At 37.0% G+C, this 18,813-nt stretch overlaps 2 protein-coding genes across 2 annotated transcripts; one reads left to right on the top strand and one right to left on the bottom strand.

Annotated features, from left to right (window-relative positions):
• Positions 1-60: 60 nt before the first annotated feature.
• LOC128031760 (tripartite motif-containing protein 16-like) lies at positions 61-3,272 on the top strand. Its single transcript, XM_052620152.1, has 6 exons — positions 61-671; positions 1,427-1,522; positions 1,668-1,889; positions 1,986-2,136; positions 2,263-2,322; positions 2,743-3,272. Exons 1-6 carry the CDS (start codon positions 90-92, stop codon positions 3,270-3,272), a joined length of 1,641 nt encoding a protein of 546 aa, XP_052476112.1. The 5' UTR covers positions 61-89.
• Positions 3,273-5,657: 2,385 nt separating this feature from the next.
• On the bottom strand, positions 5,658-15,575 carry LOC128031780 (nuclear factor of activated T-cells, cytoplasmic 4). The gene is made up of 13 exons (XM_052620196.1): positions 14,950-15,575; positions 12,619-12,770; positions 10,794-11,300; positions 10,473-10,648; positions 10,032-10,194; positions 9,344-9,444; positions 9,147-9,248; positions 8,881-9,068; positions 8,625-8,765; positions 8,359-8,414; positions 8,123-8,249; positions 6,510-7,202; positions 5,658-6,003 (listed from the first exon to the last, which is right to left on the bottom strand). Exons 1-13 carry the CDS (start codon positions 15,083-15,085, stop codon positions 5,933-5,935), a joined length of 2,613 nt encoding a protein of 870 aa, XP_052476156.1. The 5' UTR covers positions 15,086-15,575; the 3' UTR covers positions 5,658-5,932.
• Positions 15,576-18,813: the final 3,238 nt, after the last annotated feature.

Genomic DNA, 18,813 nt, shown 5'->3' on the forward strand with positions numbered 1-18,813 from the left:
CAGGAAGATACATGCAAAACTGGGAATCGCTTCTCCATGACGGTGCCTTTTACCATTTCATACATTTTTCTAGAGCAGAAGACGTCCAAATGGAAGGGCTCTTGGATACAGAAGAGTTTTGCTGTTCGATCTGCTTAGATTTGCTGAAAGATCCAGTGGCCATTCCATGTGGGCACAGCTACTGCATGGAATGCATTAATGATTACTGGAAGAAAAATGATCATTTGGGGGCCTTCAGCTGTCCTCAGTGTGGACAGACATTTAGCCCCAGGCCTGTTTTGAACAGAAATACCATACTGGCTGATATGGTGGACAAGCTGAAGAAACGGGAACTTCTGGGCAACCGTCAGACTTGCGACAACTGTGTGCCAGGTGATGTGACCTGTGATTTCTGTACAAGTATCAAACAAAAAGCTGTGATGAGTTGTTTGGTATGTTTGGCATCTTACTGTCAAAATCACCTTGAAGCACACTACAAATCTCCTGCCTTGAAGAAACACAAGCTGATCGAAGCCTCCGTGAACCTGCAGGAGAAGATCTGTCCTCATCATGACAAATATCTGGAGATGTATTGTCGAACTGATCAACAATGCATATGTCTTTTGTGTGTGATGGATGACCATAAAGGTCACGATGCAGTAACCGCAGCTGTGGAAATCACAAAGAAGCAGGTAAAGAAAACAATAGCTATTATCTTTCTTGTTTTGAATGTTTCATTCAATAAGATACATTTTCATGGTTCTTAACTCTCTGGAAGATGCAGTAAATTACAGTATTCTTAGAATCCTTCAATAGCCAAACTCTTTTTCCACTGAGGCAAAGCACATTTTCCAAAGTGCACTCCACCTCAATATGAACAGCCTTCATTGTACAGAAAAGTTCATGCAGCAGAGTAACTGGGTAAAAATGTGAGAGAAAGGAGGCATTGAAATGATTTGACGAATGAGGTTGGTGCTTGAGTTTCCAGCTAAAAACAAAACAGTACCTGTAAATAAGGGTAGCGTTATAACATTAGAATAATATTACAAAGACAATTTCCTGCTTCACATTCAAATTTCAACATGTGTGGACAAAAAGTTTTTCAGCAGAACTCCATTTTTGGAAATAAGAGATAGAAATCTTTCACAATCAACCAATCACAGAGAGGCTTGATCTGTTTGCTTTGACGGTGTGGTCAGCTACTTTAAATAGTCTTACTAGGTATCCGCATACATAAAATGTATAAACTAATTTGTTTGTGACAGGTTATTCTTATGTAACTCATAAAAATAAAAAATAGGGTTATACTGAACAACGTTAAAATATCTTCAAAAAAAATGCAGTGTGTCTATTTTGTGACGTTATTCCCATGACATTCATTATCCACAGAATAATTGTAGTCAAAACCCATTTCAGTTACAATGAACACACTTGTGTTTCTTCACAGAAAGAACTAGGCATGACTCGACAGAAATACAAGCTCAAAATCCACACTAAAGAGAAGGACCTCCTGGAGCTTAAACAGGCTGTAGATGCCCTGAAAGTAAGACATTTCCAGAATGGTTTAAACATAACAAAATGGATGGGTCATCAGATGTATTGAATAAAAAAAATAATTTAACCTGAAAATGAGTTTGTTTATAACAACAACATAATTATTATTAAATACAAATGTTTTGCCCTAAAAGAGCTCTGCACAGATTGCTATGGAAAATGGTGAACAGATCTTCACTGAGTTGATGCAGTCTATTGAAAGGAGGAAGAGTAAATTCAGAGATCTGATCAGAGATCAAGAGACAGCTGCGGAGAGCATGTTGCAGACACTGGAGCAAGAAATCACTGAGCTCAAACAGAGAGATCATGAGCTGGAGATGCTTCTAAAGTCTGAAGATCATGTTCATGTTCTTCAGGTAAGCCAGATCCAAGTACTGACTGTGAAAAATATCCCCCAAAGATGCTCAGTATAAGTAATTTGACATATTCTTTTCTCTCTCTCTCTTTTACAGAACTGTCACTCCTTCTCTTCTGGCCTTCCTGACCCACCCTTCACAGTAGCTACACTCTCAGATTTTAGCAAGGTGAACGATGCAATATCTGCTCTAAAGAAGAAGCTTGAAGGTGTCTTAAAAGGGGAATGGCTCAGGATCTATCAAGCAGGTGAGAGGAAACACACTGAGTTGATCTTTCTGCCTAAGCCATTTCTGTTTAGGTGATTTCCACATTGTATTCTAATTCTGCATTTTTTTCCTTATGATGAACACATGCTTTCCATTTTCTCTTTAGCAAGATCAATGAAGATCATTCACTGCACGGTGCCCAAAATTAGATCAGAGTTCCTGCACCGTAAGTCAGTCTACTTCACTACTGCAAAGTGCTATTTGATTTTTGATTATTGACAGTAATGATGTGTTTCCGAATGAATCCATGTTTTGAATGAATCAGTTGAGTGAGTGAATGAATAAATGATTCACTCATCGATAAACTTTAAAATGAATAAATATGGTCACTTGTCAACACCTACTGGTGTAACAATGTAACCTGCAGACAAAGTCTTAAACTAACTGTTGCATAATATTACCTTTCAAAAGTTTTGAAAAGGGTCTCTCATCGTCACCCAAGCTGTATTTGTTTGATTAAAAGTACAGTAAAACAGAAGTATGGTGAAATGCTATTACAATTTAAATTAATTGTTTTTTTATACATATGAATATGATACACCGTGAATAAACATCCTTGATCTATTATCCTCTATCCATTACTCAGATTCCTGCCCGCTGCAACTAAATCCTTTAACAGCCCACAAAGACCTTAGTTTGTCAAAGGGGAACAGAGAAGTGGCCATTCGGAGCCGAGTGCAATCCTGTCCCGACCACCCGGAGCGCTTTGATTACTGGTGCCAGGTGCTGGGCACGGAGGGCCTGACAGGCTGCAGCTACTGGGAGGTGCAATGGAGTGGGATGGGAATAAACATTGCAGTCGCATACAAAAACATTGCCAGGAAAGGGGAAAGCGGTGAAGCTCACTTCGGGCACAATGACAAATCCTGGAGTTTGTTCTGCTGCAGGAAAGGTTATGCTTTCTGGCACAACAGGATTGTCAGTAAGATCTCAGAGCCTGGCTCGTCAAAGATAGGCGTTTATCTGGATCATAGGGCCGGGACACTAGCTTTTTACAGCATTGATGACTCTATGACCCTCCTCCACAGAGTTCACACCACATTCACACAGCCTCTCTACCCTGGCTTTGAGTTTTCATGCTATGACGCCTCAGTCGTGTTGTGTCAGTTGGAGTAAGGGGAAAAGGGTTGAAATTAACCTATGAGTAAAAGATTAAAGAAATATAGTAGTATTTGTACAATTATAGAGGGTTTGCTTCTTTTACTGTTATTCTACTATCACTGAGATACTATTATATACTACAATTAGAATTATGTTTTCTGCATGTTAATGTTAGTATGTTTATTATAAATATTATATTTAGTATAGGGTTTAGGATTTTTGTGATTTTTTTATTTATTGTTGTTTTTATATGTATATTTATATATTTATTAATTTTCATTTCACTTTCAGTTTTAGTTGTTTAAGTTTAAGTAATTTAAAATGTGAAATGTTGTCTTGGAAAATAGCTAAAATGTTGTTGTTTTTTTTAGTTATTCCATGACTATTTTTTAATGGTTTTAAATGAGTTATACAAACGATGAAACAGTTCCCTTGCTGATACTTGTACAATATTGCACAGCTACAAAAAACTCTCAGCTAATCATTCATATATATATGTAAATATATATAAATATATATATATATATATATATATATATATTGCCTGCCAAACAGTCCTGACACGTTTATATCTGTGATGATGTCTTTCCATTTAAACTACACACACAGTCAATTACTGTTATTTCTGTCAGTGGAATGTCCCTTGAGGTTAATTTTGAATGCCTTTACACTTTCGTTCTCTTTCACTCCAAATAAAATACATTGTTTACCATTATATTTGATTTGGCTTTAAGAGACAACCTCATTCTACACATCGTAGAGTCTAGTATGCAACAGTACAAGTATACTTAATTAAATGGTGCAAGACACACTCGAATTGTAACCAAAGCCTTGAGGACAAAATAACAGAAACAGCGACCTCTGGTGGCTAAACATGTTAAAAACAGGCCTACAGAGGAAAAGAAACAACAACAAAACTACTGAAGAAACATATACTGCAGTATCAGAATAAAAAAGTTAACTATATGAGCGAAATTACTGTAATGCATTAACTTTCATTTCTGATAGAGAAAGGCACTGATAGAAGTCTGGATGAAGGACTTTGTGAATGAACAGTTAGAGGTTGATGAAATGTATTTGTTTAGATAAATAATATATTATGAACATGTGAATGTAGCATAATAGTTTATCTAAGCTCATTAGAGAGGGCACTGATAGACAGAATGAATGATGTCCGGGATAACCAGTATGAAAGGAACAGATCCGGGTCCATACATACGCTATAACTTCACCAATGTGGTTTCAAACCATGTTACACTACCAGCACCAGTTTCAGGCTGAAGATATGCTGCTATTTGGCAGCGCGCCAAGATGCAGTCCTGCTTATTTTGGAAACAACACAACATTCCCACAAGCCATATTTTTCACATAGTTACTGAGGTGAATCAGATTAATTATACTGATTTACAACTGAGATGAAACTATTTGCTTGTCAACTGCAACTTGGGGTTATTAAATCCAGATTTTGTAAAGGTCAGGTTCCATTGAATGCCTTCTTATATTTTTGCTAAACCTTTTATTCTTTTATCTAAGTCCAGCTCTGATTTGAACAGGCCCATGTCTGAACGCTTCAGAACTCCTGTAATGAAATGTTCCTGACTTACCCTCTTACCCATTGCCCTTTCTTACTGAAACATTCAAAGTAAACTTGGCCACTGTTAAGCATCTGAATAGCGTAATAAGATATCATGGGACTAAATGTATTTAGAGAAGCCTCTCATCCAAATCCCAAAGTAAACACATCGTGGACACAGGTCAAAACACAAAAAATACAATACCATGTATTTATGAATAATGTGTTTATAGCTTTAAAATGCCTTAATTACCTTGTAAATGGTTCATGATTAAGCTAATATATTTATAATATCTCATACTTCATTCAGTTACTGTATCGAGGTGCTGCTATTTTTTTTAAGTATTGTTGTTGGTCTCTTATCTATTAAAAATATGAATTTAATAAAAATGTTACATGAAAACACACTTTCCAGAGGGGAAAGTGGAAATATGCCCCTTCATTTAGACTTGTCAACCAACCATAACAGTTACTAAACAAGTCACTACTCACAATACGTCCACATTGCTTTCTGACAGTTGGTTGACTGTGAAAATAACCTGTGTTTAATTATTATAAATCGTGATATTCTGCCTTTACGAATGTTTAGATGTTTGAAAGGCCTGTAATATTTCCTGTGTAGGGGCAGGGGTGAAGTCACATTTAAACTACTTAGACACTGTTTACAAAGGACTTGTAGTGATCCCACAAATAGATATTAAGTCAGAAATGAAGTCAGTTTCTCAGATAAAAGAGGGAATGAAGAAGAGCATGCGGTTTCGATTTACATTATGTGTTCATTACATTTCTAATTACCCCCATAAATGTGCATATTAGTGGATCAAAACATAAAAGTAATATCATGATAATTTATTTTGCATACAGATTAAAAACATTAGTTCCATTCTAATATGCAATCAGGAACCAGTAACAGTTACATACTTACAACTGTACGCCTGCCTTCTTTTTTACCACAGATACAACACTTAAGTAGCACAGTCTTTATTATTATTGCCATAATTTAGCAAAATATGAAATAATACAAATAAAAATTATACACAAAATGTTGGTATGATATTAACTATACATTGATTATCACTGGACTATTACTGGGAGGATGTTGTCATCCAGGTCTACTGTCCATGTTTGACCCCATCTGAAAGGATCTTATATCTTCTCCGATGAATTCAGTCACTGTGGGGATGAGAAATTGTGGAAGAAATCATTTAATTGATAGATACGGATCTGTAAAATTGCAATGAAAAATCCATTCTCATACCGTGGTTATTGCACATAACAATAAAAATAATTATTGGCTTAATTATATGTATATATATATATATATATATATATATATATATATATATATATATATATATACATTTATATATATATGTTTTTTTATGTTTTTGAAAAGTTTCTTATGGTCATCAAGTCTCAATTTAATTTATCAAAAATACAGTGAAAACAGTAATATAGTAAAATATGAATATGAAATAGGAGGGAAAAAAACTGATTTTAGTTTTTAGTGTTTTATTATTATTATTATTATTATTATTATTTAGACAAAATAGCACAGAATTTGAATATAAGCAATTTATTGGTTAACAGTGAAAACTTGAAACTAATTATTGGCTTATCATTCAGAATTTTAATATCGGTCCATCTCTAGTATGACATATTAAATCAATAATACCCACCTTCCTCTAGTGTGATGTGCTGCATCGGTGAAGGGCCTGTGAAGTCCGGGGGTCCCTCTAACTTCAGACCGGGGCCCGTGTCTCTTTCAGTGGGACGCATCTGGTGCTCCCAGCTCTCGTATTGGCAGTATGGAGGTGGGCACAGGTCCTGATAGTGGCTTGTGTTTGATGGAGGTGAGGAACACATCTCTTGGGGACAAGGACCGTGTGGATATGGGGAGTGAGAGAGAGGAGGAAGGGGTGAAGTTGAGATCGGACTGCTGGCAGGGAATGGGCTCAGAGAGCAAGAGTGAGAGGGAGAAGGTGAGGAGGACAGATAGGGCGAGTCAAGCCATGGAGAGGGAGACGGGGAGGAGGAAAGATGTTGTGAGGCTCTTGGGTACATGGGAGGAAGAAGCTCCGTGAAGCCCAGCTCCAGGCTCTCAAAGCTGGGATGCCTTTCGGTCAGGGCACCTCGACCTCCGCTGTCCTCAGTAACTTCTGGTTTACGCCAGTAGTCCTCCTGGTAGCCATGCGAGGAGTCAGAGTACTCATTGGGATATGGAGGCAGGTGGAAAGACATGCTTCTGTCTTCTGCGGATAGGTCTGACCTCACGTCAACAGTGCTGCCGCTCCCCAAGGGGCAGAGTGTCACCCCTTCCAGGGGCAAGCTAGAAGGACGGGACAGAAGTGGACCTTCCTCTTTAAACATGACTAGAAAATCAGGAAAACATAGAAGCCAACAGATTATAGCACTTAGTGACTTTTTTATGCAGACATATGACTCAACATCACAGATGTAATATGATAATCCAAAATCATATTCTATAAATTTTACATAAAATGACAAGAAATATTACCTATAATAAAATTATGTATGATTGTAATAAATTGTTTTACATATAATTGTATGTAATTATTTTATATAATTATTACACAACCATTCAAAAATTCAATTTAATTTAATGTTTTAAAAATAATTTCTTATGCTCATCAAGGCTGCATTTATTTGATTAAAAGAAATACAGTAAAAGCTAATACAATACTGTCAAATATTTTTATAAATTAAAAGAAATTGTTCTATTTTAATATATTTTACATTTAAAATGTAAGTTACATTTTCAGTAGCCATTACTCAGAAACACTCATACAAATTGTTCTAATACGATGCTTCAGGTGCTCAAGAAACATTTATTATTATTATCAATTTTGAAAAGAACTGTGCTGTTTAATATTTAACACATGTAGAAGCTGTGATCCTTTTTTGAGTCTTTGATGAATAGAAAGTTCAAAAGAACTGCATTTATTTGAAATGGTAACCTTTTGTAATATTATACATTCCCTTATGTTCACTTCTGATAAATGTAATGCATCCTTAAAGAATAAAAATTATTTATTTAAAAAAATAAGAAAAATTTGTAAAACTGCTTTTCTGCGATGCCTTTTGGAACATTTTATTTGAGATCAAAACAACATATGATGCTTGAGCTAAAAGTGTCTTCAGATTGTGAAAGAGAATCTGTTCTTTATTACACACAATATGCACAAGACATATTTTGCATCTCTTGTCAACAGTACAGATAAATACCATGTGCAGAGGGAGCATGGCTAATGGCTGTCTGTGTAACACTCACTGGGCAGATATTTAAAGCAATGTGTGCTGCTCCTCTTCCTCTTCCCATTGGACACGTACATGCAGACAGATACTGGGTGGTTCAGTGAAAGATCGTTATAGGCTGGCACCCGTACACATAGCAAATTCTGCACCATAGAAAATACAGGCAGAATTTGTTCATTTATTTTCAATGAACACACAGTGTAAATTAAAACAGCTGCCTTTTTTCACAGATACGGTTTATGTTCAATTTACCTCATCGCTTTTGTCCCTGTCCACATGTGCCTCCTCCTCCCACTGGACTTTGCCATCTAGAAATAAAAAATAAGTAATAAATACAACATCAGCACTCAATCTGTGAAATGATGTCAGTTTCTTCCTTTGCATTCATCCAAGCTGTAATTTTCACTAAAAAAAGTTGCACTATTTGATAACTTGTATTATATATTTAACCGTACTCTTTGAAGTTCAAAAGAACAGCTTTTCTGGTGATGTGCATTAATGTAAGCCTACTATAATACCTGATCCTCTCTCCATAAAGAAAACTCTGGAGGTGGGTAGAAAGTTGGTCCCACCTAGAAGTAGTTCCTCGCCTCCCTCTGCTGAACAGGAAGTAAGACTGATAGACTCCACTACAGGAAGTTCCTGTGCAGAGCGCTGTGCTGCAGGCAGATATTTAAGCTTAAATTTGAGTGAAGATCATAGTGTATTGGATGGAAATAAAAAGAGACTAATTACACAAAGTAGTCTCAGTTAAGTGTGATTTGCTGCACTCACAGCATTCAATGGGTAAAGACGCCACCTGCAGGGCTAAGACTCGTCCTGGGGGGATGATGGGTGGAGACAGAGGAATATGTGTGCGGAACACCAAACGCACTCGAGTGTTCTTTCTCCCTACATCTGTCTCTCCTTTCCGGAGTTCAATGTCAGAGTTTCTCAGCTTTAGAATACCTGCACAGTCAATGCTAAGAGGGAAACAGGGATTCAGGTATGATCACTTACTGAGGTGTCCAGGAGATACAGTCAGGGCTCAAGAGTCTTACAGGGCAGTCATGTTGTTCTCTGGGTTGAGTGGGATGTCTAGGAGTTTGGTGCCAGCCTGGATGCTCTCCTGACTAGCTGTGCCAACCATCTTCCCTGTCACTCTGTGTGGAGAGAGGTATTTCACATGTTAAGCCATGGATCTACCACTTTCTACCACTTTTGTTCAAAGCAGCGAAATCTCACGTTAGTGTTTTACCTGTGTATTTGATAAAAAGGATGAGGACGTATTGATCTGTCATCAGCAGTTCCTACAAACACCTGCAAGGAAAGCGGCTGTCTCTCAGTATAACCTACGAGCTGGACAACAAAGCAAAAAAAAAAAAAAAAGAAGAAAAACATCAATTCAATTAGCTGAGGAAATTACTCTCCTGTAAGTAATTTCAGTGTATTCTCATTTCTCGTTTTAAATAGTGGCTGTTTTTAAATATGTGAAATTCCACAGAGGTCATGCCTTTTGTATTAATTTATTTATTTGACATATGTATTCATTTATTGTTTCTTTTTCTGCAGACCAACAAACAATCACAAATTCAAATCAGCAATACAAGTAACTAAAGTAGAAATACACATGATTGTAAGATGTGGCCTAGTGGTTAGAGTGTTTGACTTCTAACCCTAGGGTTGTGGGTTTGAGTCTCGGGCTGGCAATACCATGATTTAGGTGCCCTTGAGCAAGGCACTGAATCCCTGGGTGCTGCAGTATAAATGGTTGCCCACTGCTCCGGGTGTGTGTTCACAGTGTGTGTGTGTGTGCGCGCACTTTGGATGGGTTAAATGCAGAGCACAAATTCTGAGTATGGGTCACCATACTTGGCTGAATGTCATGTCACTTTCATTATGAAGTAACAGCATCTACTGTACAGGACTGTACATTAAAGCATCACCTTCACTACTGGATGGCCTCCAGGTGATGCCTTTACTGCTCCTCGACTTCCTTCAGTTTCATAATGAGCGCGATGGTGTGGTCTGGGCTGTACCTCTATGCGCAGTTCATACTGATCAAACTGTGAAGGCAGCGGCCAGTCAAGCGGCGGCAGTGCATTAGATCTGGGGCAGGATATAAGAAGCAGAGACAATGTACGGTAAGAGGCCAAAGATTAACATTATTTGGATTTCTAAAATAGTTTAGTGTGGAAAACAGCATGCTTCATTCCATGATTAGTGTTTCAAACTGTGGTATGCTATCACATTATCACATGACCTCAGAATACGGCATGTTAAATTCAGAAAATAGAGTATAGTATGGTTATTTACTGTAAAAATACTGCTCTTGAAATCATGTAGTATTCAGTGCATAATTCACAGTATGCAAGTTGTGTACAAACCTAAAGAGAGGACTGTGAGCGCTGGCCCTGGTTCTGCCCCAGCCCAGAGCAGGAGGCACAGACAGGTAGTCCATCCCTAGTGAGGGAGGCTCCCTTCTCAGCTGAGCAACCTCTGGGAGGGGGCTGGGAGAGGTCTGAGCGAGGGTCAGCTCTGATTCGATATCTCTTGATGACATCTGGATTAGCACAGGGATTGTGAACACCCATAATAAACACACCAGGATGGTCATATGACAGAATGTAAGTGAATTCTTCATTTGATTACCAAGAATGGAGCATCAGTGAGTTTAGCAGACATATTTTAACAACAAAAAAAAACACCTGTTCCAGAGAGGTCTTCCTGGTTTTCTGTGGGATGTTGAGCTCACAGCTCACTGGAGACTGAGACTGAGCCGAGGTTTCTCCTGTGTCTGGGAGGGAGGAGAGATCTTCGGAGTAGCTGTTTCTGCGGGAGGTGCAGGGGGAGGCCAGTGGGGAGTTCCTGCGCTTTTTGCCCCCAGGGGACGTGGGGCGTGAGGAGGGTGATAGGCAGAAGTGGGCAGCAGCTTCGTTGAGCTCGTCCTCCTCCACCAGGAGAGAATCACAGCTGGAAGCTGGACTCAGCCACCCACGAGATGAGGAACTGGAAGCAGGGCTGGGGCTTGGACTGAGGGAACCTGCCCCTGTCATGACATCACGGTAAGAGTCCAGCAGGGGCAGGTATAGACGCTCCCTGTCCCAGCCACCCCCGCCGTCCCAGTAACTTCCCCCTGCTGGACCTGAGTCCTCTTCAGGGGAGATAGTGGTGATCTGGATGCTGGGGCACTCAAGCACTCTAGACTCTGAAACCTAGAACAGAAAAAGAAGAGGGTGCCATATCATTGTGGGCAAAAAATAATAAAACTGTGATATCATTGAGCAACATTACAACACAACTAATGAATCTACAGCATGACTGAAACACACAGCAGAGTTTTTATGAATGAAAGATTCTTGTCAGCCAGTTCTTTTAGTAAATCTAAAACATAAAACATGTAGACTGACACCTGAATGAAACATACTTATCAGTCAGTTGCTCAGGTTTTCTTAGTGAATCAAAAAAAGCAGCACAACCAGCGTAGTCTGATCCCTGAACGATATGACTTCTTTTTAGTAAACGAAACATATAAATCTAACAACTACCTGTACATTTTAAATCAGTGTGGTTATTGACTAGTTCTTCATATGTAGTATTATTTAACATTATGTATAAACTTTTATAGCATTTTTAAAATATTGTGTATTTTTATTGTAATTTTAATTATAGTTTAAGTTTTAAGAATTTTTTTATATTTTTTTGTCATTTTCATTAGTTTAAAATGTTAAAAATGATTTAGCTTTTTATTTTATTTTTTAAGTTTAGGTCGTCACTTTAATATATATATATATATATATATATATATATATATATATATATATATATATATATATATATATATATATATATATATATAATATTTCAGCTTTACTTCAATTTTTTGTTTATAGGTTGAGTTAACACTACGGTCTATATGACAATGTGTAGTTTCATATTAGTTAAAGATCAGACTTTTCTCTTCATTTGCCAATGAATTTGAATTTCTTTTCAGATTTTTTTTTTTCATAAAAGTACTAAAATAGTCATTAATGGGACCATTAAGGGACAGGTATTGTTATGAGGAATCAAAAGCGAGATTGGAATCATTGCATTTTTTACTTTGGTATTTTTGAGTGAAACAAGACATTCCGAGAGTAAGGACTTGATCTTTTCCTTCACAATGACATTATAAAGATACACATGTTTTTCTCTGTAATAATTTACTGATGAATGATGTATAATAAGGCCAGAAACACATATTAAATAAATATGGATGATTTTGGTTTGATTTTGGTTGACTTTAAATGGATAAATGGAAAAGGATACTTACATTTAATTGAACGCTAATATTTATTTGCAGCCCTTATGTGCCAAAATAAAATATGCACAACAGTTCATGGCAACCAATTTTGTTCTCAATAAACATTACTGGGCAACAAAAACGAACTCCTGAAATTAAAACCAGACCTCTGAATTTAATCACAATGTGTAACACGATGCTTGTATCAGGATGTTCTATAAATCAACAACTCAGGCAAATGTGCCTCCCACCTGTACTGATCTTGCTGGCAGACTCTCATAAGTCTCACTGAACTCCCTGACTAATGCCCGTCTGGGGGGTGGGGAATGCATCCCAGCCCTGCGACCGGCTGACGGTGGGATACCCACGGGTTGGCCAGCCTGTGCGGAAGTCAAGTGGGTATCTGTGAAGAAAAAAAAACGATTATTGTACATGGCAAATCAAGCTTTCCGAACTGCATGAATATGCATATGGTATAAACAACTGCTGAAACGTGAGACACGAGGGCTCTCATTGGAGGAAAATCATAACAAACACAGGGAAGCCTTTGTGGAGACGTCATTTATTATTTCCACCAGTACACACAGACTTGTTTACCTCAGAAAGCATCCACAAGGTTTTCCTAATAGGTTGATTTCTGAAATCTCACAAAACATTAGCATATCAATGACAATTTATTCAAAAATGCTAGGTTCTTCAGTTAATGTTTCTACAAAAAACTGGGGTAACTCTAAACACATCAACAAAAATCCAGTAACTTTATTTAATCTGTATTCTTATTTTATATACTTTTGTTCTGTCATTAGGATTTCTGAGCTCACTTTTTTTCTTCACATTCCTTCTTGCATCAATAGCAAATATGCACATTTTAATGAAAAACATAATTATGATTATTTAAATTTTAATTAAAATAATATATTAACCCAATATATCTTCATTTAAAATAATTTAATTAATTTAAAAAAAAACATTGTTTACAATAAATCAATTACATTTTTTAACACTTAAAAAAGATTTGTCTGATTGAATGTTTCAGATATTATAAAAGCTACTTTAAAATCAACCTTTCAGACTGGAAAGGTCCATGTTCGCAGTCACCGCTCTATTGTTGCTGTAAACTATGGTTACCATGGTAAGTGTTTGCAGGGCAATTGTGAAGTTCAACATTCGGGACCTACACGGCAATTTCTAATCCTTCAAGTTGTTAATATGATAAAGGGCACAAGAAAATAAATAATTAAATATGGCAATGCTTAAAAATATAGTAAACATCTGAAGAAATCAGTTGCATAGTGATGCGGTGTAGACAGAAACCTGAAGTGCATGTTTCCACAACTTCACACCAGAAAGGCGGAGGATAGGTGTACAACAGAATGTGTGCCAGGAGGGGGAAAGAGGGCAGAGAAAAGGAGGGAATATTGGAGGGAGGTATCTAAATGCATGCTCAGTAAACAGAGATTGAGGGTTCAGGTCCAGATGGCAGCTGTTAACTCTGCTCACACGCACAGCTGATTAAAAACACATTGCACTGTGCTCCACACTTACCCATAAACACACGCACACTTCAACCGATAAAACTTAGTTACACAGTGAGTCAGACTACATGAGCATATAAGCATTCTTTAGAGACATTAAAAATTGTGCCCCTTTCTAAGAGTAAATACATTCAAAGTCTTCTATATAAGTTCAAAACACAAGATCAACTTCTTTGAATTTATATGAATAATATATATATATTTTTTTACATTTCTACAAAAATCTTATAACAACAAAAATGTCTAGTGGTGTAACAATCATCAAGCAAAACGCAATGAAATATTTTCTTTTCACCTTAAATAAACTAGTGTCCATAACGTAATGCCTAAATATTATTTAAATTTAATTTTAATTTAATTTTAATTTAAATATTATTTTAAAATTAATTCAGACATATCTGTGAATGTAAAACAAAACTGAGCCATTAATATAAAGAAGTGTCCTTAAGGTTACTTAATCTGACCTGAACAAATTGTTCCTTCTCATTAAAGATTAAAATGTCTGATTTAATAAATAAACAAAAACTTAATGACCTGGACTCAACATGAAGGTCCTTTCAATTTATAATTTTTTATAAGATACGTTTTTTTCCCAAAACTTTAATAAAACAAAATTAAGCAAACTTGATGATTATTAGCCAAACTACAAATTCCACTTTAAAAAAATAATTATTAGAAAATTACTTTTAATTCAGAAATTAAAAAGATTTATATGTATTTTAGGGTAAAAACATGATCGTCATCACGTCATTGACCCATTCATATTTATTTTATATTTTTAAAGTAGATTTAAAACTATTTCATGTACATATTCCGAGGGTTTCTAATATAGGCTAACCTTATTAATGAAACGCTAATTACTTATCTAAAGCTACTAATACAGCGCAAAGTAACTGACTGCTCAAGGAGACAATCGAGATTATTTATATGTTAAACTTTACTAGAAACCTAGAACATCTGTTACCAGCCCAGATCTATAACCACTCATGTGCACCATTCCAATATGTATAGCTTCACCCGTCCCATCTTTCATCTGACCACTCATACCGGCTGGCTCTTGGTGCGTCTGGCCGCTCTCGGTGTCTTCTGGGCCGCAGCGGCTCTGGCGCGGCGGATCCTCCTCGAACACGAGCTTGAACTCGAACTCTCCCTCCTCCCAGCCCGAGCCCGGTGCGGCCCCCATCGCTCACTCCCAGAAAAGTACGACGAAGACCGGCTACAGATATATATCACTGACTCTCTCACACACTTCTCAATATCGGCTCCGTTTAAAACTGATGGAAGTCATTCAGCTTTTCCAGAATGTCACCGTGCACGGTCCGCTATCTCCTTCATGCGCCTTCCTTTTATTACAATAAAGAATTAAAAGTTATCCTCAAGCTGAAGTATCACGTTTGCATGGATCATTTTCTTATCTCCGCATCGCTTTTGCAGTTTATCATTTGCTCATCTCTTGAACTTTTTTCTTCCCATTAGATTCGCTTACGATTTCCGTGACATTATTATAACTTCATCTCACGAACTTCCATCGTCCAGAACCGGCCATGTTCACAGCCTTATGTCCAACACAGGGTCACGTTAAATAACACATATCCGTTGATCTGACATTTGTCCCATAACTCCTCCACCGCCATGGAGCAACAAAGTTACATCAAGTTCTTTTACGTTCTTTACCCGTAATTGCCTTTGGGCGGATTCCTCAGTACCGTTACGCGCTCCCTATTCGCCATTTAACCTGTCTATCAACAACCCCCCTCTTTTTTAGCTTAATATGCCCGTTTTTGCGGCAAAGTGTGTTTCACTGGCCAGTGAGCACAACCACATATTTTAGAGTGAAGTATAACTTTACGATACCCACAAGAATCTATTCCAACACCTTTTTTTTTTTTTTTTTTTAAAGCAGAAACACATTGTCTTCTGTCTAACAGAGAATTCCCTGGACAAGCACCAGTGAAAACCTGGTCTGGCAAACTGGTTCTGAGAAATAGGCTACATATTTCATTTCTTTTCCACATGCTTAACTCAACATAGTGGCTATTTTTGTTTTAGACACTGATGCTGAAGGCTGATCCATCCGTGACGCCATAACGATAGGCATGCCCTCTCTCTCTTCCCATCATTCTTTCCCCCTTCTTTGTCCCACCCCTTCCTTCTCCCCAACTCTTTATCCCAGTTCTCCCTCCTTTCCCTTTCCCTGTAAGATCTGTTTCTCATTATCCTCTGTAGTCTGCACTCTGTCTGAGACGGGAGATGAAAAACTTAAATAAACATGTTCTCTCTCTCTCTCCCTCTTTCTCCTGCTCTCTGACAATTCTCACAATAATTATCTTTTGTCTTATTTTAAAGCTCGTCTCGTGTCTGATACTTGGAAGGGAGCTTTCCATGGCTTCTGTTGCTGTTGATTCACGAAGGCCTCCGTCTGGCATTCATCAGTGCTGGAATTACCTTCCCATTTAATTTAGTGATGTGAATAGCCATAATTCTGGAAGAGAATAGAGCATATAAAGAATATGAGCCTTTCTGAAATTGGATCGTATGGTCTTAAGCACAGGGCTTGATTGTAAGGTGGCACGTTTCATTAAGTAAAATATCAGAGTTATGCATGAGCTTCTCGTCAGCAGCAATCTGTGATGTCTTTTGACACACACACACACACACACACACACACACACACACACACACACACACACACACACACACACACACACACACACACACACACACACTAGACTAAAAGCACATTTATGGGAGAATGTTGCCATCCTGTGGACAACAATGAAAGCTAGTATGTTTAGTTCCCACACAGCCTCCTATCACGTCACAATGACATTATATTCAAATATGATATTATTATAAACCTCATGCAAAGCAGTGATTAAGCAGCTCACTTTGGTGTTTTACTGAACCCATGAGAGTTTGTAGAAGCTAATGTTACTCATGAGAAACAAGTCACTGAATAATGACCCATAGGTCAGAAATAAGGAAGTGAATTTCCTTGTTAAGTTAACCCCCACCGCACTCTCTCTCTCTTTTTCTCAGAAATGTCTCATATATATACTTTCCTATTTGGAGTATGGTAAGTTAGGAATGTGTCATATTTTTGATAATAGACACTGATAGACTTTACTCATGTTAGTGTGGGAAAATATATTTTCATATTCACTGACATCTTTATACCATAGACTCTAAATTAAGTTTTCACAGCAATTTTTTAAGTAACTTTTTAACCCTATAAAGCCCAAACTCTAGCCTATACCTGTACCTGTATCTTTCTTCTGGTGTGAAATCTTAACTGATTTTTAGGAAGTAGAATAACTTTTATGTTGTTAGTAATATTATATATATATATATATATATATATATATATATATATATATATATATATATATATATATATATATATATATATATTTGTTGTTGTTGAAAAATTAATAATACATTTTATTTGTACACATTTCTCAGTCATAATTGCAATGTATGTTTTACCCAACACAAATAAAACTACAGATCTTTGATCAAAAAACTAAAATAAATTCTAAAACATATTATTGGGACATAGAGGCCTCTGAATCACTTAAGCTCAATATTCAGCTTAATGATGTATCAAATATGACACTTTAAAAAATATATTTTGTCTAAAGGTGAAAAAAAAACAGATTTTTCTGACTATTATTTAATATTTCAGGCTGTAAAGAACCTTTTTTCCACTATAAATAACATTTTTTGTGATGTAACGTTTCTGTGGATGCGGCCATAATTTCCTGATGGAACCATAACGGCAAACAAAAATCTACATTTTCAAACGTGTTAAGTATTGTCACTGCTTACCATGTGTTGAAAGTTCCATATAGCATACATTTTTTTCGATGGACCAGACTCCTGTGTTCTTCTCTGCCCTTTTATTTAATACTCTTCTGAGTACCAAGTGAATAATATACCTTACAAATAAGTATCACTTCAAAAGACATGGTATATTGAAGTTGAGTTGTGTAAGGTCTTGCTTATTGTACAGAGGTAATTGGCTAATTCTTTAGTGCTTGCTCAGTCTAAATGTACTTTTGTTTTTACACACTTGAATAAAACATCATTTCTCATAGGTCACCACTACTATAGGTATAAGCCGACCAACATTACTTTCCCTGATAGTATATTTGGTATGGTCATGCCATGGTTTCCCATGTGCACTTAGCTAGAGTAATATTACAATAAACAGAGGTCAGGCTCAGCATTTAGGTTGGTCGAACAACATCCAGTTGACCTACACAGAAATTCCCTATAAGCCGTTACAATCTAAGTACACTTGAATTAAAACCAAGTGTTAGCTGGATCTCTAAAGATACAGTTGGTGTGCCCTATGGTCCTTCACACTTTACGCTATGAGGTCATTCTTGCTACAGAAGGCCCAGTAATGTTATGCCACTTCACTTATATACCCAGACCAGAACGGAGAAATCTTCAAATCAGTTGTAAAAACATAAAATACCTATAGTTTGGGGATGAAAACAAATCAAATATCATCATTGGAACATCTCCCACATCAGAAGAACAGGTTCTGTTTTGTTTGTTCTGTTGACGTGAGAGTGAAACCTTAACAGTCGCACCAGATGTATTTATATTGACCACACATAAAACTGTTTGAAACAGTAGATTTGTGAAATTTGCATGACTGACTGAGTCCTAAGGGGAAGGAGAGGGTGAAGAGTCATGAAGGGGATGAGTGGACTAACCAGTGCATATGTGAGGGGTGTTTTCCCACATTTTCTCTCACTGAGATGTGGGAAGAGATCTCTAAATGTTAATGCACAGTGTGTGTCTATTGTATGTCTCAGAAGATCAGTGTCTGAGATTCTGTAATTCTTAAAGTTGTAAGAATCACTTTGGGAGCCTAACAGTAGGTCTAGCAATCCCCAT

The sequence above is a fragment of the Carassius gibelio genome, chromosome A2 (assembly GCF_023724105.1).
Source record: "Carassius gibelio isolate Cgi1373 ecotype wild population from Czech Republic chromosome A2, carGib1.2-hapl.c, whole genome shotgun sequence".
NCBI lineage: Eukaryota > Metazoa > Chordata > Actinopteri > Cypriniformes > Cyprinidae > Carassius > Carassius gibelio.

What these genes read in the sequence shown, in the direction of transcription:
- LOC128031760 (XM_052620152.1), top strand. Translation starts at nt 90, where the DNA reads ATGGAAGGGCTCTTGGATACAGAAGAGTTTTGCTGTTCGATCTGCTTA. An exon ending in TGGAAATCACAAAGAAGCAG is followed by an intron (nt 672 to 1,426) that starts GTAAAGAAAACA and finishes GTTTCTTCACAG; the next exon opens with AAAGAACTAGGCATGACTCG. An exon ending in TAGATCAGAGTTCCTGCACC is followed by an intron (nt 2,323 to 2,742) that starts GTAAGTCAGTCT and finishes TCCATTACTCAG; the next exon opens with ATTCCTGCCCGCTGCAACTA.
- LOC128031780 (XM_052620196.1), bottom strand. Translation starts at nt 15,085, where the DNA reads ATGGGGGCCGCACCGGGCTCGGGCTGGGAGGAGGGAGAGTTCGAGTTC. An exon ending in GCTCACAGTCCTCTCTTTAG is followed by an intron (nt 10,195 to 10,472) that starts GTTTGTACACAA and finishes ATCCTGCCCCAG; the next exon opens with ATCTAATGCACTGCCGCCGC. An exon ending in CCTTTTTATCAAATACACAG is followed by an intron (nt 9,249 to 9,343) that starts GTAAAACACTAA and finishes CTCTCCACACAG; the next exon opens with AGTGACAGGGAAGATGGTTG.